Raw genomic sequence first — 20,073 nt, 5'->3', positions numbered from 1 at the left:
TACACTTAAACGCCTTATGAGGAAAAGGATCCTAGCAGATTCACCAGCTAGGAAAGGGACTTAGAAGAAGTCCTGCTTTGGCTGCTTTGGCACAGCAGCTAGGCCAAGAATCCCGGGGTGAGCAGCAGAGGGCAGCAGAGCAGGGATTTCAGGGGCAATCAGAGTCAACCCCATGCTGCCCAGGTGGCTCAATGGGCATCAATGATCTGAGGGATGCTTTAGTCCAGCCTTCAGGCTGAGGAGCCCTGGGCCTGCAGCAGAGCTGAAGGGTCCGGGGCTAATCAGCATTCCCAAAGGGCTTTAGATCTTGCAGAAGACCTTGCTGCAAGAGCCCATCGGAACTCCCAACTCACGCTGGGGAGGGAGCTCCTAGAGGCACAGTCACATTCATCTGACAAATGAGGAAACTGAGGCCTGGGAAGGTTTGGTAGAACACGAGATAGCAATATAACTTTGATTCTATTTACCAAACTAGAAAGGGAAGAAGGGCAGCAGAGGGTATGGTACAGGTGCAGGGCAGGGGGAGATGTCTAGAGCCAATGTAGTTAACAGAGAGGTTACGATGACCCCCTACATGAAAGAAGCTGTCTATTGTCTTTTTCTTTTTGCAAGGCAATGGGGTTAAGTGGCTTGCCCAAGGCCACACAGCTAGGTCATTATTAAGTGTCTGAGACTGGATTTGAACTCAGGTACTCCTGACTCCTGGGCCAGTGATCTATCCACTGTGCCACCTAGCTGCCCTATGTCTATTATCTTATTAAAAACTGTCTTATCCTAAACCATTGACAGGCATTTAATAGTCACCTGACCACATCTGGGCTTCAGGAATATCCATTGGCAGCTGTATGGACAACGGGGGAGGGGGGATGAATCTGGAATGCAGAAGACAGATTAGAAGGCTCAGGAAATGATCCAGGCAAGTGGTGAGGCTGTGGGCATGACTAGGGCAGTGCCAGTGTGAAGGTAAAAGAAGGGACAGGTGTGAGAAAAACTCCAGAACTGACTGAATCTAGAAGGTGAAGAAAGAGCCCAAGAGACCTCAAGGTCGTCAACTAGAACCAAAGGGATGATGGCGCCTTCAGCTTTGGCTCTAGGCAATGCAGTTCTGCTTTGGACAAGGGGGACTGGAGTCTGATGGACATTGTGAGGGTCTGGACTTCAGAAGGGATTTCAGTCAGTGGAGAGAGAAGCACTGGAGAAACTAAAGACAGTGCCTGCCCTCAGGGAGCTTATTTTATCATTCTAATACCTAAAAAAACTGAAAAGCAGGGGAGGGTAAAGGAAAATATGGGACGTCCATCCTCCACCCTCTCCTATCAGAGGGAGGGAAGGGGCCCTGCAGTGTGGGGTACTAGAAGGATAGGGTGGTGAGCTTCTGAAGATCATAAAGTACCAAAGGGCAGTCACCTGGGAAATGTAGATTTGGGAGTCATCTGCTCAGAGAAAATAAATGAATTCCTGGGAGCAAATGAGATCAGGAGAGAAGAGGAGGAGAGGGGGAGGGGATGATGGCCCGAAACAGAGCCTTGGGAGACACTCACTCAATGGGCATTGGAGTCATTTAATGATCTGGCAAAGGAAACTGGGGAAACAGAGGGGATGACCCAATGATCATAGAAGCCAAGAGAAAAAAGCCAAAGCATCCAGGAGGAGATGATGAGACTCACAGAGAAAGAATAATTGGCCAAGGGTGCTTGAGAACGTCCAGAACTTTCAAGAGCAGCTGCAGTAAAATGGTGAAGTTGCTTCAGATTGCAAGTGGTTGAGAGGGAGCTAAGATGGAGGCAATGACTTTAGAAAACTGCAAAATGGAGGCAACCAAAGCGTGACCAGATGGTGGGGGGAGCTGTTGGGGGGTTTTAAAGGGTGGGGAAGACTTTAGTATCCTTGTCAGAAGTCAGAAAGGAGCCAGATGTTGAGAAAACAAAGATCTAAGGGGGCAGCTAGGTGCCGCAGTGAAGAGAGCACCGGCCCTGGAGTCAGGAGGACCTGAGCTCAAATCCGGCCTCAGACATTATTAAATGACCTAGCTGTGTGGCCTTGGGCAAGTCACTTAGAACCTAAAAAGAAAAAGAACTTAAGAGAATGAAGATCTAAAGTGGAGGGGGCAGGAGGAAAGAGAATGAGTCAAGGCTGTAGGGAAGAAAGGAAGAGATGGGATCGGGGCACAAGCTACCCATTGATTTTATTAGGTTTTTGCAAGGTAATGGGGTTAAGTGACTTGCCCAAGGCCACACAGCTAGGTCATTATTAAGTGTCTGAGGCCAGATTTGAACTCAGGCCCTCCTGACTCCAGGGCTGGTGCTCTATTCACCGCACCACTTAGGAGCCCAACCCATTGGTCTTAACAAGACCACCTTGTTCCTCAGAGACTAGAACAGAGATAATGGGAGATGTCGAATTTGATGGGACCCCATCTCCTTAATAACCAGGCAGGGTCCTCCTCTTTCAAGGGGATGGGGCTTAAGGAGAAGAGTCCTGCAGAGGGAGACACCCCCCAACCTTCCCCTAGAAAGGCTGTTTTACATGGACATGTCAGTTCCCCTTTGCCCATGGAGGGAAAGGGTGTCCCAGGGAGGTATCAGAATATTCACTTCTTAAAAGGACTTCCCACTCCAGAGCTGCACCCCCTAAAGGCCTCTCTGATGGAAGGGCCCTGGCTTTGGAAGGTGGTGAACTGTGCCACACAGGGAAGGTCTTTAATTCATAAAGCCCAGTCTGAAGGCATCTGAGGACCAACCACCCAGCCTCCCCAACAGTCTACCTGGAAGTGAGCCCCCCCCCAAAAGCACAGCTACCTCAACCATGTGCCAGCTAACCCAAGCTGGCATGCAATTGTCCTTGTCCCCTCATCTTTCCATAGCAGATCGGATGCCCAAAGCTTGTCTCTCACCTGCGGACGGCTTGCCTCCAGATAAGGGCCCTTCCTTCATCATTTTTACACCTTTACTACTAGGCCTCTGTGATGCAGAAATCTCTTTTCTCCCCAAACACCTCAAACTTATTTTATTTGAGTAAAGAACACACTGTCCCTTAGGAAGTTCCCTGGGTGGAGAAGCCAAAAAAGATCCAGGTTCAATTCCTGTAGCAGTTATTTCTGAACTGCCCCCACCCCCAGCAAGTCCCTCGATCTGAGCTCATTTGTTCCTCTGAATTTGGTAAAAGTAGCACCAAGCTCACAGGGCTGTGCAAGGAACAAATACTAGAATACATCAAGCACTTGGCCCACCTTCAAGGGTTCCATACACAATGGTGGCTTTGGTCTGAGGTAGAGACAGTTTGTCATTAATCCCAAGAACATGAGTCACCCCATTAATTTGCCTTTTCCGCCTTCCTTTCTCTCCCTCTGCTTGGTTGAGGCCCAGCTCCTCCCTCCCAGGATCTCTAAGCACTCTCAAAAGAGGAGTGAAAAGTTACTGACCAGGCCTAGGTTAGAAGAAAGGAAAAGAAACTAAGCGTTTATCACTGCTCCCAAGCTCCCCACACTGTGACGGGCACTGGGAGGATAAAACTATGACCCCCAGTCTTAAGGAGATGACACCGAGCCCAGGGAGTCCTGGAGCAAGCCAGAAGGGAAGGAGGACAGTTAACTGTCCACAGCCTGATGGTGGGACAAGCCCTCTCATCTGGCCCAGACAAAGGCCTCCTCTAGAACCATGCCTGCCCTGGAGGGTGGTCTTCTATTCCCCAAAGAACTTGTGGTCCTAACAAACCAGGATTGCCCCAAAGTTCCCACAGTCTGTGGTGCATACATCGCTTTGTGGTCATATTGGGCAAACACAAGCACACACTCTCACACCCTCCTTCCTGTCTATTCCAAAATACTCAATCCCCTGGGCACAGGATCTTGTCCAGAGGACTGGACAAAGACAATCTTCCCCCCACTGCCTTCCCTCTGCCCCCCAGGCCATCAGGTGACAGCAATGCCCAGGCATAAAAAGGCATAGACAGCTTAAATACTTTATTTTTAGTATAAACAAAATGTTGAAGCTACAGAAAAGGTGACAGTTTTCAAATGGTGGATTAGAGCAGGCCCTCCTCAACCCTGCTTTAAAAAGAGTTTAACTCAAAAACAAAGAAACAGGAACGGCAGGCATCCCAAGAACACACACTCCAGCATTCGAGAGCCAGTTTCTGACATCCTCATGACCCGATATTCCACCGCTTCCCAGAGGCGTGCTACTGGCCTTCCCTGATTCTCCTCAAAGTTAAGCAAATCTTCCACGTAATCCCCCCCCCCCCGAGTTAAATGTTTCAAATACAAAAGTTTTTGATGCCTTTTCATAAAAAGGCCCAGTTACAAAAACCCAACCACACTCTAGGTATGTTTCAGCCTCAGTGGCCAATACTTCCAAGAATTTAAAAAATGACAACACACAGATAGATAGATACAAGTCAGCCACTCAGCCGAGAAAGAAGACAATACAGTGAAGCGAACAGAATCTCTCAGTTTACCAGGCAAACTGTAGATGATTCAATTTTTGCTCTATTCTAAAAAATAAAATAAGTCCTTTAAGACATGCAGGAGTGGATCATATTTGCCCTAAGAGCAGAAAGAGTAGAAAGAGACCATCCACCTTGAGCCAGCTACCCGATACAATGGAAAACAAAACCCTCAGAAAGACAAAATGGTCTTGTTGATGATTTCCACGGACTCTCGGACTTCGTCTTCCTTGATCACGAGGGGTGGTGCCAGCCGAATGATATCCCCGTGGGTGGGTTTGGCCAGAAGTCCATTGTCCCGAAGTCTCAGACACACTTTCCAAGCATCATAATCTAAAGATAAAATAGAAACTCAAACACTGCTATCAGAGCAAGTTTATGGCATCTGTGAGCAAAGTCCCCCCCCCATCCAATTCCTCTCCAAGATCAAGATCTGACCTCAATCCTGCTCCATCTCCAGGGTGAAGCCCAACCTGACCTACAATATATAACTGGGGCAGTTCGCTGGCACCTCAGAGCCTGGCAGAATCCACCCTATGAGGTATGACAGATGCACCCAAAAGGCCACAGGAAACCAGCCACAAGAGCCAGGATTGATTGAACAATATTGGAAAACTGGGTTTGCCAGGCTCAGGTGGCTGAGACGCCAAACTTGCATTCTTTAGGGGACCACACCTCAGAGCAAGTTCTAGCATTAAACATTCTCTTTCACATGGTTGAGATGTTTCTTACTGTTGAAAACTTCTTTAAAAACTTGTCCAATAAGAAAGAAGGACAAAGGTCTAATTGATTTTAAGAGAGCTATCAAAAACAAGATGGCAGCAGCTTTTGAAAAAGGCAGCAGTGGGGCAGCTAGCTAGGTGGCGCACCAGTCCTGGAGTCAGGAGTACCTGAGTTCAAATTTGACCTCAGATACTTAATAATTACCTAGCTGTGTGACCTTGGGCAAGCCACTTAACCCTACAGCCCTGCCAAAAAAAAAAAAGGCAACAGTAGAAGTTTTTCCTGAAAATGCCAATTATTAGAACTCACCCCAAATTATTAAATACATAAAGCCCTAGGCTCTCTCAAGTTGTGTCACAAAAATGAACAAAACAAGATAAGCAAACATAATTAGAAATTAGAAACAAAAGCTTCCTCTTACTAACTCATCAACCTTCAATGAGAAAAAAAAAATCTAAAGATTTTTATGTAAAAATTTTAAAATAAGAGCTAACACTCTTCCAAGGTCAGTGGATGGATTAGCTAAGATATGATCATTTCAAATACAGCTGAACTTAAGAAATAATTTGTTAAATAATCATGTAAATAGTCTCTAAATCTTAGTTCTTCCTGAAAAAAGAAAATCACAAACGCTTCCATAACAAATGTCCTCCATACCTTTTGTTTCTCTGATCACAATAGCGTTCAATAATCCTTTTCCTCTTACAGCTGTTACAATGTCAGAAGGCAACTTCATCAGTTCTCTCCTTAGGATGTTTCCCATTACCTCTGCATTGTTAGCCAGGTCCTCCTCTTCCAAAACCTTTAAAACACATTCATAAATTAGGGCTAGTCCTTTTTTAAAGCAGAAATGTGGAAGAAGACAAGACAGAAAAAAAGAGGCTGAGATAAAAAGAGGGACTGGGAAGATGGGCAGAGAGGAAGGAAAGGGGAGCTCCCTGCCTCCAAGGATCTCACCTCTGCTACTCATTGGCCTCACCTCCACCTCTAGCCATGCTGAACTCTGCCATCTTTCCTGAGATGCCTCACAATCACCAGCCTTTCACTTCACCACCTCTTCTTCCAGATTCTTGGACCTCCCACCACACCATGCTTTCCCCAAATCTGTATCTTTCTACCTCTTCCTTAAATGCTTTCCTTAGCCCCCCACCCCCGACAGCCTAAAGACCCAAGAGGTTCTTGAGAGCTCCCTCCACCGAAGGCCATGATGCTCTCTCCTTCCACACCCTCTGTTTGTAGCTCTTGTGCATCTAGTGATTGATTTATTGGGGGGCGGCAACTAGATGTGCAGTGGATAGAGCACCTGGTCTGCAGTCAGGAAGACTCATCTTCCTGAGTTCAAATCGGCTTCAAATCCAGCCTCAGACACTTACTTATTAGCTGTGTGAACCTGGGCAAGTCATTTAACCTTGCTTCCCTCAGTTTCTTCATCTGTAAAATGAACTGGAGGAGGAAATGGTAAACCATTCCAGTGTCTTTGCCAAGAAAAACCCCAAAAGGGGTAAAAAAGAGTAGGACACGATGGAAGGGACTGAACAACCACAACAAAACATCTTTTTGCTGCTAAACTATGAGTGTTAAGGGGCAGTGCTGTCTCATTACTGCCTGGCCTGGTACCTCGGGTTTATTCCCAAATGAGCACTTTTCTCACATACCCCCACCTACCCAGCTACAACAGCCCCCTCCTATGGTCCAGAACGCTGTGGTCCCATAAAGAACAAAGCAGAGCCTCTGGCTTGAAAAAGCCTGGTATTGGCGTGGCAGTCTTGGACGTGAGTTGCCCAGCTAAACCCTCTTATGGCCTTAAAGAACACCAAGGGCACTGCCCCAAGAACCAAGCTCTAGACCTGGGCTGAGGCCCTCTTCCAAGCCAAGCGTGGGGACCTTTTCTGTCTCATCACTTACAAATGTAAGTCTCTTGGCCTTTGCACATGCTCTACTTCTGATAACCTCAACTTCTTTACAAACATTCTGATATTAAGTGGGAGCTGCTCCAACTTCAGAAAACCTCCCTGGTCTTTTAAGTCCGAGGAGGAAAAGAAACCCCTGGGGGAGAGGAAGACTCATACCTCCAGGGATGCTATGGCCACTCGGCAGGCCAGAGGATTGCCTCCATATGTTGACCCATGCTCTCCTGGCTTAATGGTCAACATAACTTCATCATCACATAATACAGCCGAGACCTAGAAGGAGAGAGGGCAAATGATCCAAGTGTCTTCAAACACCGCGTTCCAGGTACAGACAGCTCAAAGATGAAGGGGACCAAATAGTCTAGAACACTCTAGGTCCTTTGGACAGTAACTGGCAGACAGACATCACAAGAGGGGCTCAAGGAGCTGCCTTCCAGCATCTTTGGAATTCTTCTAATTGCAGAGGAGACGGAGGAGGAGGAAGAGTCTGTCTGCCATGTTTCAGAGCCTGGGAATCACCTTCCAAGACACTGAAGCCCACAGAAGAACTGCTGCAACTCATTGGTGTCATCTTCCGCACACTACTGAGCCTCCATGAAAGCAAAGCTCCCAGGAATTTTCCAAGCACAATGTCTAAACCCAACTCCAAAGGACACCACTGCCAGCCTGTCCCGGATGCAGCTGCACCAGACACTGGCTGAACCAAGAACTCTGTCCTTGGTTCATCAGTTTGTGCAATTTTAATGAGAGTGGCAGGGAGGATGAAGCTTACAGGGTACAAGCCTCCAGAGAGGGCCTTTCCGAGGAGGATGATGTCAGGCCTGACGTTTTCATAATCAACGGCCAGCCACCTTCCAGTCCTGGCTAATCCCGTCTGTATTTCATCAGCTATGAAGAGAACCTAAAAGGAAAACAAACTGAGTTCAATATGGAGCCTGAGGTCCCCAACCACGTCCAGTTTAGCAAGGGTTATAGAATGAGGTTTCCCTGGGAGAGCTGCAGATGGGCCAGCCACCAGTGCTCCCTAGCATGCCTGGCCATGGCCTGGACCCCAGACAGAAGTGGGGTAGCTAACAAATGCAGAGACGGTTTTCAATCACACCTTACCAGTCTAGACCAGTGGAGTCAAATGGGGAAGGTGGCTATAAGAAGGGTCAATGGCAGGTCTTACTTTTAGGTCCAAAAAGCCAACTTCCAAAGTACAAAATTAGGGAGAAGGTGAGGTCAGACATCAGGGAAAGACCTGGGGGTTGAGGAGATGGAAGGCCCAGAAAGTCACCCACTTTGCAGCTGTTCTACATTTGGCATTTAATACATGCTTAAATGTTTGTTGACTTGGCTTGTCCTAATACACTAGGGTTTGAGAGTCATTCCCCAATTAATGGGTGATCTCACCTTGCCCCAAGGAATGCAGCCCATACCCCAGTAAAGCACACCTGACCCCACCCACCAGGCTGCTCTGCTAGTCCCTTTGCCCACTGAAACCTGAGCCCTCTTAGCAACCAGAAGCAAGTCTACAATGCAGCTTCTGAAGACCATTCAGGCCCTCAGCCCACCGGCACATGGTCAGTGCCCTGGTATCAAATATCTAGATGCCAAGAATCTTGTGATCCTAAGGAGCCACAGCTGCAGAAGAAGGAGCCAAGAGGAATTCCTCATTAAACAAAGCTTTAAAAGTATCTGCAAAGAGAATTCTGTTGATTACTTGATAGCTTTGATCAAATGGCTATAGTAGTTAAAAGATTCCCTATTTTCTTTTCTTCATAACTTTTTAAAAATTCATTTAACAGGGTTAAGTGACTTGCCCAAGGTCACACAGCTAGGTAATTACTGTAAGTGTCTGAGGTCAGATTAACTCCAGGGCTGGCATTCCACCCACTACACCACTTAGCTGCCCCAAGATTCCCTATTTTCTGCCAGCACTATCAATGAACTTTCTGAAATGAATTTCCTTGGTGCCTCAAGCCAAACGCAACCCACCACAACCACGTGCTTGACCAGGGTCAAAGGCCACAGAGTTGGGCCCCCATTTCTTCCCAGAATCCAGGTCTCTCCTCTTAGGGCAGCCCAAGACCTAGTGAGCTATTCTGGCCACCAGAACACAAGGACGACTCAGATTCTTGTCTAACCAATCATGGGCCATGCCCTCCTCCCAGTTGTTCTTCCATGAAAAGTCAAATTATGTTTTACCTGAAAGCAATCAGAAGACCAACCATGACCTCCTAAACCTGGATCCCAACTTCATGACAAGAGTTCAAAACGCAGAATTAATTTGCTGGGTGGTGGGTTGGGATGGGAAGGGCTCTGCTTTTTACATCTCAAATAAAGTCCCTTTGGTCAACAGAGCACTAGCATTTGAATGGTTCTGGGATAAATCATTTCTCCTTCTGAGGAGTCCGTAAAAGAAGTCAAGGAAAGAGATAAGGGAATGAACCATCAAAGGAGACTCTGGTTGGAGCCCATGCTTCGTTTTAAACCAGACCCTGGAGCAGCCATGAGATCCCAGCAGCCTCCACTCACTGCAGCACTGGCTGGTTACTCCAGAGCCCACTGAAGAATCAGAGGACAGGAGGATGCCTTCGGAGCATCCCCAGGGGCCTTCTTCCTAAGGACTCCTGGAGTCAACCTCCTTCCTCAGTGGTTTGGTCCCAAACCTAAAGGCCCAGCCAGATGATAGTCTGGCCCAGTCAAAGGGGCCCCCCCAGCCCACTGCTTGTAGTCCGCAGTCAGTTCCTAGTCCTCACCTGGAACTTGGTGCAGAGATCTCTGACTCCAGTGAGGTAGCCTGGATGAGGGACGATGACACCAGCTTCCCCCTGAATGGGCTCCACCATGAAAGCAGCCACGTTGGGATCCTGGAGGGCTCGCTAGCCCAAGGCAGGGAGAGAACAAGAGATCACTGCCCTGTCTCTCTCCACTAAACACTAACATAAATGGTGCCAGGTCTGTCTTCCTGAGAAACAGTTTGTAGATCCAATGCTCTCCCAGTTTCCCTAAGGATTTCAGAGAAACTTTCCTCTTCCTCTCTGAGATCTGGTCAAAAGGGCTCCCTAATGCTCCAAGTTCTGGGCACCTCAGAAAACTTGGCTGTGAAGGAATGAAGGAATCAGATTCTGGGGTACAAGGGCTGTCCATGATTCACATAATTCACCCCATCCTAAAGCTCCCGGCCCACAAGCTCCTACAAGGAGCTTGGTAAAAAAGGTTAACTGTAGAACCTAGAATGCGGGAACTCAAAGCCCAAACTCTGGCCTCATCCAAAAAAGGCTGAGGAACTGGCCCAACCTAAAAGCCCCGTCCCTGTTTCTCCCACCAAAGACCTGAGCACCTCAGATTATAAAGGCTGGGGACCCGGGAGGAGCAGCACCTACACAAGTACCTCAAGGGCAGGCAGGTCATTGTATGGAATGATCTCAAAGCCCGGCACAAATGGCCCAAAGCCATCATAACTCGTTGGATCAGTGGAACTAGAAATAGCCGATATTGTTCGACCCCAGAAGTTCCCAGCTGCAAAGAAGAAAAACAAACCTGATCTCTGCAACCAAATTCAAACATTTAACAAGATAGTTTTCCCCTCCCCCCCAAATCCTAAAAGATTCAGGGAAAAATAAATCCAAAATTAAATCCTAATGACTAAGGAACTTAGGAGCAAAAGACCATTAGATTCTAAATCAAATAATGACAGTTCTAGTTCGCCACAGGCCTCCTGGGCATGACTTACTGCTAAGGGTTAGTGTTGAACCCATTCTGCTAGATCATCGTTCCTTTTTGTCCATGTTATCCTTCTCTCTCTACCAAAACACTATGGGTTTCTCCAAAGTCTGAGGCCTCTGGATATCCCCAGTCCTTATAATAAAGCATCTGATCATGGGGGCAGGTGATCAGGGGAAAAAATCACTCTTCAGAAAGCTTTCATTTACTCAAAACCTAGTCTGCTATTTTTGAGAAGGCAGCCCGCCACCCCTCCATCTTCTGTCTAGGCTGGAAAGAGGACTAAAGGATTCGATGATTCCTCCTGTTTCTACATCTTTTTTAAGCCAGTCAAGCTAACCACAGATCAGGACTGACTCAACTCCAAAACGCCTTCGGCTTCGACTTTCCGCACGTTCTTGTCAGCTGTAACAAAAAGCCTTTTTACCAGACAAGCCACCTTGGCTCTAAGAGAAGCTCATCCAAGATGCCCAGACTAAGGCCCCCGAGGCTCTGGATCAGGTTATTATGCTTGATTTTTTAAATCTCTCAAAAACCACATTTCTCAGATCCAGAAGTTCACAATGTTCCCTCAAATTCACAAATCTTGATTTTTGTTTTCATTTCAAAAAATCTACTTTAAAAATGAATTTGAGAAGCCTTGTACTCAATTAGACTGCAAGCCTGCCCCTCTATGGCCTGGCCTTCACTACTCTTCATTCCACAGCAATGCTCCTACTGAGCCAACAAAGGCCAGCAGCTGGCAAAACATCCTCTTGCCTCAGGCCAACTGACTCATCAGGAAAAACAGCTTTGCTCCTTTTATTGGTATTGAAAAGGCTAGATGGAGTCTGGAGGAATAAAAAAAATCAGCACAGGGTCATTTGGGGTCTTTTCTTTAAATCAAAAATCATTACAATTAAATCAAGTTAAAAAACAGATAAATTCAAGCTCCAGTAAGAGAATTTTCCTTGATTGAAAATGCGATTCCATTTTCAGCTAGGTGGCATAGGAGTCAGGAGGACTCCAGTTCAAATTTAGCCATTAGCATTAACAATTACCTAGTTGTGTGACCTTGGGTAAGTGATTTAACCCCATCGCCTTGCAAAAACCAAAAAAAAAAAATGCTATTCAAAAAGTGATACTGACTGGGAGGACAGGCCCACTCTGAACTTTTATATAGACAACTAAGTCTACAAACCCTAAAATAATCACAAGAGAATTTACCATCAGAATCGATTTTGGCTTCATAGTAAGAGAGTTTGAAAAAACAACCACCTGATATTTGAACACTGATAAATCATTGATAAGTTATCTCAAAAGTCAAGTCTTATAATTAATCACTGACCTTTCCAAACAAAAACAAAATCTGCTCTTGTGGATGGCAGCATCTAATACTTGCCACCAAAACAAGGAAAGTCATCTCTCTAGGAAGACTCTGAGCCTTTCAAAAACCTGAATAAACACATGGGGAAACCCCAAACCAAAGGGTTGTTAGACACACACTACTATCCTGGAGATAACAGGACAGACTTCCACTGAACCCCTTTCACCCTAAGCTCAAGATGATGGAAAGGGCCTCACTCACCTATCGACTCAATCCACTGGCTTCTTGCTGCTACTGGAAAGCCAGGGTCATTTGAAAATTGATGAAGGCTAGGCAACAATATAGCCAATAAATGATTTCTTGCAAAGTTATGGCTCAAATAAAATTAGAATGAGCTTCTAATACAAATTATTCAGTCACCCATTTCAAGTAGACAGTTTAGGAAATTTTCTCTCTTGAAATGAAAGAATTTATAAAAATATAGTTGGGATCTCTTTTATGGTTGTAAATGAGATGCTCAGACAGCATTGAGGAAGGGCCATAACTCACCAGAGTCAGAGAATTTACCAAACATGTCATTTTTGAGGAAGATGCTTCAGAGTTTTGAAAATCACTGTTTCCAACCAAAGAAACAAAGCCCAAGCTTTACATACCTGCAAAAACAATCTTGGCTTTGTATTTTGGAACGCCTTTCACAGTGTAGGCCCATTTCCGAGCTAATTTACAGGCAGTTTCTCCAGCTTCCACACCTTTCCACAGGTTTAAAAAAAAAAATTTCCATTAAGTTCCCATCAATCCGGCCCAAAATGAAAACTAACTCTCTTCATAAAACTGTGCTCCATGTCCTTGAGTATTTTACAAAGCAGATCCTGCCCAGTCAAACATTTTACCTGTATTCATGGGCAGAACTTTGTTGTAGTTGAACAGCTTTGTAATATACTCTTCATATTCACCCAGGACGTTGTTATAGAAAGCTCTAGAAGTCAAGGTCAATTTGTCCGCTTGAGTTTTCAGGGCATCCACAATTTTGGGGTGGCAATGTCCTTGGTTCACAGCACTGTAGGCACTCAGGAAGTCAAAATATTTTCTGCCTTCCACATCCCATACATAGATACCTGGAAGAGGAAGATGACTTTACAAGGCTACCAGAAAGTGGCCCCACCACCACTGGTCACAGGAGACAATGCCTTCAGTTTTAGGTAGCCTGGAGCCTAAAACACATGGGAGGAATCTGTCAAACTCAGCCACACAAACCAACAAGGAAGATCTAGAGCCAGGTGGCTCATTAATGACTAAGACACCTTCAGATCTAGTGTTACTAAGATGACAAGGCACCAAGATCATGGACAGAACAGTGTTACTAGCCCATACACACACACTACTCTGCAAACAAAAACACATCTCTTTTCATACCACAGACATATTCCAGAAAAGAATGCTGGTATCTTTATCTGAAAAAGTAAATGTGCTGAGGCATGGCCTAATAATGATGCCCTCTGGCTCTCTCCAGGGAGGTGCAGAAGGTCCACCCCAAGGCCAAACAGGGAGCTGGAGGCTGTCTGGCAGGCCCCCAGGGCTTCATGGCCATGAAGGATTCCAGAGAAAGCACTAACCTGAACCCCAGAACTAGCTGAAGCCATTTGATAAATACAACACAACAGGTCAATTGTTTATTCACTAGCAATGCCCATGTAACCAAGCTCCTAGCTAACAGCCTACTTTGACGTAGAAAGTCAGAAGGATCGCCTAGATTATAGGGTGAACAAAACCTGGGTTTTACCCTGCGGCCAAGAGTCCAGAGAGCAAAGTGACCTAGGTCATCTTCCCCCACACCAGCAGCACCTACTCGCTGATTTTCAGCATCTCTCCCTCCAACCCCCCCCCCCCACTCCATTCTCACTCCAAAAGCTGTCCCACCCCAAGGGAGGCCATAGAGCTGAGACCAGGGTTAATCTGAAAGGTACCTTTTCCTCTTTCCAGGGCTACAGGTAAAGGATGGTAGTTGTGGGCACCATACTTAGCTTCTCGTTCATAGATCTGCTCCGAGGTCGGAGGGCCCTGGATGGTTTTTTTGGCAGCGATCGATGTAGCCAAAGTCACCGAAGAGTGAATGCCCCGACCAAACAGAGCAAAGGATGGCAACTTTGCAAGTTTGGAAAACATTTTGTAATCAGGAGAATCAGAACCTGGAGAAAAGAAGACACGAATGACCACTGGCCTACCGCCATATAAGGAGGAGTTTGTTACAGAAGTCTAATTACTGCTGTGCAGCTGAGGAGGTCCTTGGGGTCCTTGGGACCTTCAGAGGGCAATGAAGGAAGCCGCTCTATGAGAAGCTATGAAAGTTCAACAAACCCAGAAGTGCAAAGTTGCTGTTGGAATGGCAGCTCCTTGGGGGCAGGGAAGAGGAGTTTTTGCCTTTCTTGGTTCACCCAGTCCGTGCCTCGTCACAATTCTTAATAAATGCAAATTACCTGGATGAATCAGGGAACTGGGTCCAAGTTCCCACTCTGTGGCTTTCTGGGCCTCTGATTCCTTCTGTTAAAAGCAGGGAGTAGAACCAGACCTTTTCAAAGATCTTTTCTGGCTCTAAATGACCTCACCTTCACCTCCTGCCCCACGGGGCTGCTGGGTACCCTGGAAAGCCATACCCACAAACAAGAGCTATCCTTGCATCAACTCTCTTAATAGGCTTACAGGCAGGCCCTTAGGTCAAAGTTATTTATACTAGTGGATTAAAAGCATGAGAACGGCCCAGTGAGGAATTAGCAGGCAGCCTTCTCTGGTCCTGGTAGCAAAAAGCCAGGAGAGAAGAGTCAGGGTTTCAAACAGCTCACATTCCCAAAGGAGGGGCAGAAAGGCCGGCTCTGATTCTAATCCCTTCTCCTGGTTATTTTGCAAGTTCACTGGGTTCATTCTGACCTTCCTCCAGGCCTCAGTGGATCAACTCTGAGAGCCCTGACCCAGGATGGGGGAGATATGCCGTGTACCCAACCAAGGGCTGTGCTCTCAGATGGGCCTGGTATAACCAGTCTTGAAGGTTGGCACCCTGCCCTCCCGGGTCTCCTCCTTTGCCGAGCTCTCGGGCTCCTGCCCCAACACAATACTTTGTTCATTAAAGCAGAGTCACCCCTGGCACCCTTACAAACATCGTCAGAGGTAAAAAAAATGCCAGGCTAATTTCTTCTGCCTTTGCCTAACAGGCCGAAGCAGAAAGCTTTCCTGGGGAGGGCTCGGCCCCGTCTCTGGGCTGGGGGTCCGTTCTCTGCCCAGAAGCACGCCACCCGCCCCTGTCTCGTGGTGATGGCGCTGCCAGGCTTGTGCCCAACAACTGAGGCCCCCGCTGCCAGGCCCTCGGGCTTCGGCTCCGGACGGGCTCCAGGCCCTTCCGTGCCCCGGGACCCCCCGCGGCCCCCCGCGTGCCAAGCTGAGCTGTGCCCGCCCCTGGCCCTGCGGGGCGCCTCCCTCCGGGCCCGGCATCCCTCCAGGCCCCCGGGGCCTCCGCGGGGCCCGGCCCGGCCCCGAGAGTCTCCGGGCCCGGCTGGCCCGGGGCGCCGGGTCAGAGGCGGGTCTGGGGGGCGCGGGGGGCTGCGGCCGCGGCGCCGGGCACGGAGGGGGCGGCCCCTGCCCCCGGGGCGGCCTGGGCCCGGACCAGCTCGGAGCTTCTGGAAGGCGCCCCCGGGCCCGCGGGGAGGAGCCCGGCCCGGGCCCGACTCTGGGCCTCGGCGGCCCGGCCTGGGGCGGCTGCGAGTGCGGGGCCGGGCCGGGCGCCCCTCTCCGCGAGGCCCAGGGGGCCCGGGCGGCCCGACGGAGGGCGCAGCAGGGCCGCGGGACCTACCGGGCGGCGGCGGCGGCGGAGGCGGAGCGGACACGAGAGCGAGCCCGGCGGCGGCGACGACACAGCGGCCGCGGCCACGTCACGGCCGCCCTATAGCGCCGCCGGCCCCGCCCCCGGCGCAAGCCTCGCCGCCCATTGGCCGCGGCCCCGCCTCCGATGCACGCCCTCGCCTCCCATTGGCCGCGGCCCCGCCCCCGGCGCAAGCCTCGCCGCCCATTGGCCTCGACCCCGCCTCCGATGCACGCCCTCGCCTCCCATTGGCTGAAACCCTGCCTCCGATGCACGCCCTCGCCGCCCATTGGTCGCGTCCCGCCCCGCCTCCGGGGCCGCGGCCGCCTCTGGGTCCTAGCATCCTGTTTCAGGAAGCCCCGCCCCGCCCCGGGCCCGTCCCCCCCCCCCCCCCGGGTCCCCAGCGCTTCCGGGGGCCTCGGGGCGCCTCAGGGCGCAGCCCCGCCCCCTCTCCGCAGGCCCCGCCCCTCGCTGCAGGCCCCGCCCCCGCCTGGCCTCGGGGCAGAAGCTCTTCCGCTCCCCGTTTGACAGCTGAGGAACCTGAGGCCCGCGGAGCCGGACCCCCGCCGCCAGGAGGCCCCCGGGGCCCCAACACTTGCGGGGAGCGGCCTGTCCCCCCCGGGCCCCGGACACAGGGGGCAGGCGCAGCCCGTGGGCCCCGCCTTGAGCCCCCCGCGGGGCCGCCCCCCGGACAAAGCCCCCAGCCCGGCCCGCTCCGAAGGCGCCCGGGGCAGCCCCGAGCCCGGCCTGGGCAGGGCCTGTCCGCGGGCCACGACTGGGGGTGGGGGTGGGGAGCCCGGACTGGGGGGGCTCGGACTGGGGGGGCTCGGACTGGGGGGGCTCGGACTGGGGGTGGGGTGGGGGGCCCGGACTGGGGGGGCTCGGACTGGCGGGGCCCTGACTGGGGGGGCTCGGACTGGGGGTGGGGTGGGGGGCCCTGACTGGGGGGGCTCGGACTGGGGGTGGGGTGGGGGGCCCGGACTGGGGGGGCTCGGACTGGGGGTGGGGTGGGGGGCCCGGACTGGGGGGGCCCGGACTGGGGGGGCTCGGACTGGGGGTGTCCCCGGAGCCAGCCCTGCTCCGCCTGGCAGCAGGACGTGGGATGAGATGGCAGCTTGGACGCACCCCACTTTGGCTTCACCCGACACCCTGAAGGCCCTCCAGCCCCGCCAGCTCTGACTGCCCCGTCCATGCCAACACAACCCCTCCTTTTGGCAAGGCAGTGAGGGGCAGGGACCTGGCCAAGGCCTGACCTCGGGCCCTCCTGCCCCGGCCCATGCTCTGTCCACACCGCCACAGGCCCCCCAGTTCCAGGCTCAGAGGGAAGCCAAATCCCGGGGTGAATCGGGACCGGAGGGGGAGACTGCTGGATTGGAATGCCAGGATCATTGCGGTGGTCACCGGGGAGTTGTGAATGTGAAAGGCACCGTGGTAATGCCATTCAGTGACCTCACTCCATTCCTGGGGGCACGCTATCAGAGATGCTGTCCGAGAGATGCGATGGGGATGCACACATTTGCCCCCCAGTTCTCCTGTTATTGGGGCTTCTGACTTTGGGAGACCCTCCCACTGAGCTCTGCCACCAAGACAAGGGAAAGAGGGAAGACCAGGCCCTTCCTCTGCAGGCCCTCCCAGCATAAGAGAGATGCCTCACCTCAAAGGGAGAAAGACAAAACTGGGTGGGCCAACAGAAACCATGTGGAGCTGGCCGCTGAGCCACCTGGACCCAGGTAGCTGAGACTAGGAGAATCCAATCCAAACCCCCCTGCTCTCCCAGAATGCTCCCTTCACCTCCTTGCCAGATCACTTCTTTCCCCTCCAAAGGGCAGCTTCCCACTGATCCCCACCCTTCACCCCCACAGCCAGCACTGCCTACAAACCAAAATGTTTACCTGCCTACACTACAGGTGTCCAACTAGCCCAGGGGGCAGGGCTCTGGACCTGCAGCCAGGAGGACCTGGGTTCAGCTCTGACCCCAGCTACAACCTGCATGAATGGAGGAAGCCCGGTGCAGAGAGCTGAGGACCTGCTGCTCAGGCAACAGAGAAGAGAAGCCAACCCCAGCCGGGCACTGGAGGAGCCAGCCTGGCAACCAGAGGCCTGGGCTCTGGCAGGCGGGGCTGGGCCCAAGTCAAAACACCTTGGGGCTCACAGATAAGTGCCCTTTATTTAGCTGGCAAAAGACAGTGGTGTGGCCACAGAACTGCTGAGAAGGAACCTTGGGAACCTTATCTTTTCTCCACTATCAGACCCCAGCCAGGAGGACGGGGAGGGGCCCCACTTTATGGCTTCTGGGCCAACAGGCCGTTTAAGTCTTACTAGGCCTTGGCAGGGAGCCCTGGACTTTCCCAAGGAGGAACCAAAGCAGTCTGCTTGGAAGTGCAAAGCGGGGGGGAAGCTCAAGACTCAAGAAAAAGTCAAAGGTTGCCAGCTTTCCATGGTCCTCTGCTCCAAGGCCTTCCTGAAGTCATGCAGGAGAGACAGAACTCATGATTGCTGAGCCTCAGCCTCCCACCAAAGGACGCCCGACCAGGAACACAGCTAGAAAACACTCTTATTAACTGATAAAGAAGGAAATCTGAAAACTTTTATTTTATCAACAGTGTTTGGCAAGGTTTGAGGAGGGGAGGACCATGCCAGATACCAGAAGCACCTTTTGTACCTCACTCAAAGTGGGCACTCATTAATTCCTATTCAAATGAACTGTGCCCACCAATACTGTAAGATAATCATCTGTGAAAGATTTAGGTGCTCCAACCCAAACAACCCCAGAGGAGCCATGATGAAAAAAGAGAGTATCAATGATCTCTCAGTGCAAATAGAAGCAAAGTGGCTTTTCTACTTTTTTTCCTGTTTTCCTTTCAGAACATGACTAATATGGAAATCTATTTGCCTGACTTCCTATGTATAATATTTCTTGCCTTTTCAATTGATAGGGGAAAAGGCAGAGAGAGGGAAAGAATCTGTAACTAAAAATAAAATTTTTTAAATGAATTGTTCAGCTCACTCCCTATTCTTCATTGTTCAATTATTCAGCTATGTATTATCCATGCCTTGTAGGGCAGCTAGGTGACCCGGGGGCTAGAGCACTGACCTTGGCATCAGGACAGGAGTTTGAATCTGGCCTCAGACAATTAATACTTACTAACTGTGTGACCTTGGCCAAGTCATTTAACCCTGATTGCCTCTCCTCCAGGGGATGTCCAGGCATCCTGATTCATATCTGGCTAATGTACCCAGATTACTCTGGAGGAGAAAATAAGGCTGGTGACTTAGCGTAGCCCCCCTCACTCAAATTCAGTTCATGTGTTTGCCCTGGTCTCACAGCCCTGATGTCACAGCCTTCTTTGAGAATGAAAGACAACTAGCAGCGTCCAGGCCAAAGGCTTTTCCTCCTTCCTTCTGCTACCTGTCATTTCCTGAGTATTCAATGTTTCCCTAGGTTAGGAATGGGAGCTAAAATTTAACATCCTGACCAATTAGGGACTTGGTCAAGGAAGAGAATAAAACTATTATCTATCCATATCCAGAGAGAGAGAGAGAGAGAGAGAGAGAGAGAGAACCCACAGAGTCTGAATGAACACTGTGATCACTTTTTTTTAATTTAAGGCAATGAGGTTAATTGACTTCCCCAAGGTCACATAGCTAGGCAATTATTAAGTGTCTGAGGATGAAATTGAACTTAGGTCCTCCTGACTCCAGGGTCAGTAGTCTATCCACTGTGCCACCTAACTGTCCCTATGTTTACTTTTTACAAAAATTTCTCTTATGGTTTTCCTTCCTATCCCATGGTTTGCTTTCTTTTCCCTTATCCCTAATTATTTAGTTATTTAATTAGTCCCTAATTATTAGTTCCCTAATTATTCATACACAAAATGACTAATATATAAATATGTTAAACACAAATGTATATGTACAATGTTTACTAAACTGTGTGATGCTGAGGGAAGGGGGGGGTGGGAAGGGAGGGTGGATGAAAATTATGTAACTTAAAAATATGCATGTGGGGGTGGCTAGGTGGTGCAGTGGATAAAGCACCAGCCCTGGAGTCAGGAGTACCTGGGTTCCAATCCAGTCTCAGACACTTAATAATTACCTAGCTGTGTGGCCTTGGGCAAGCCACTTAACCCCAT

General features: G+C 50.0%; 1 protein-coding gene and 1 long non-coding RNA gene across 2 annotated transcripts; one reads left to right on the top strand and one right to left on the bottom strand.

The window, feature by feature from the left end:
- Positions 1–3,946: 3,946 nt before the first annotated feature.
- On the bottom strand, positions 3,947–16,032 carry OAT (ornithine aminotransferase). Its single transcript, XM_074232231.1, has 10 exons — positions 15,932–16,032; positions 14,058–14,279; positions 12,984–13,208; positions 12,747–12,842; positions 10,456–10,583; positions 9,821–9,943; positions 7,849–7,977; positions 7,236–7,349; positions 5,824–5,968; positions 3,947–4,776 (listed from the first exon to the last, which is right to left on the bottom strand). Exons 2-10 carry the CDS (start codon positions 14,254–14,256, stop codon positions 4,616–4,618), a joined length of 1,320 nt encoding a protein of 439 aa, XP_074088332.1. The 5' UTR covers positions 14,257–14,279; positions 15,932–16,032; the 3' UTR covers positions 3,947–4,615.
- A 946-nt stretch (positions 16,033–16,978) lies between these two features.
- LOC141520592 (uncharacterized) lies at positions 16,979–19,846 on the top strand. The gene is made up of 2 exons (XR_012477674.1): positions 16,979–17,670; positions 17,848–19,846. It is a non-coding gene; the product is annotated as an uncharacterized LOC141520592 (long non-coding RNA).
- Positions 19,847–20,073: the final 227 nt, after the last annotated feature.

The sequence above is a fragment of the Macrotis lagotis genome, chromosome 4 (assembly GCF_037893015.1).
Source record: "Macrotis lagotis isolate mMagLag1 chromosome 4, bilby.v1.9.chrom.fasta, whole genome shotgun sequence".
In the NCBI taxonomy this organism is placed as follows: Eukaryota; Metazoa; Chordata; class Mammalia; order Peramelemorphia; family Peramelidae; genus Macrotis; species Macrotis lagotis.
The sequence above is the reverse complement of the archived record's forward strand: the minus strand, read 5'-3'. Positions and strand labels throughout refer to the sequence as shown.

Coding starts and splice junctions, on each gene's coding strand:
- OAT (XM_074232231.1), bottom strand. CDS start 14,256: ATGTTTTCCAAACTTGCAAAGTTGCCATCCTTTGCTCTGTTTGGTCGG. Junction 13,209..14,057: donor AGCCCTGGAAAGAGGAAAAG/GTACCTTTCAGA, acceptor TTCCTCTTCCAG/GTATCTATGTATGGGATGTG. Junction 5,969..7,235: donor TGGCCATAGCATCCCTGGAG/GTATGAGTCTTC, acceptor TGTGTTTTAAAG/GTTTTGGAAGAGGAGGACCT.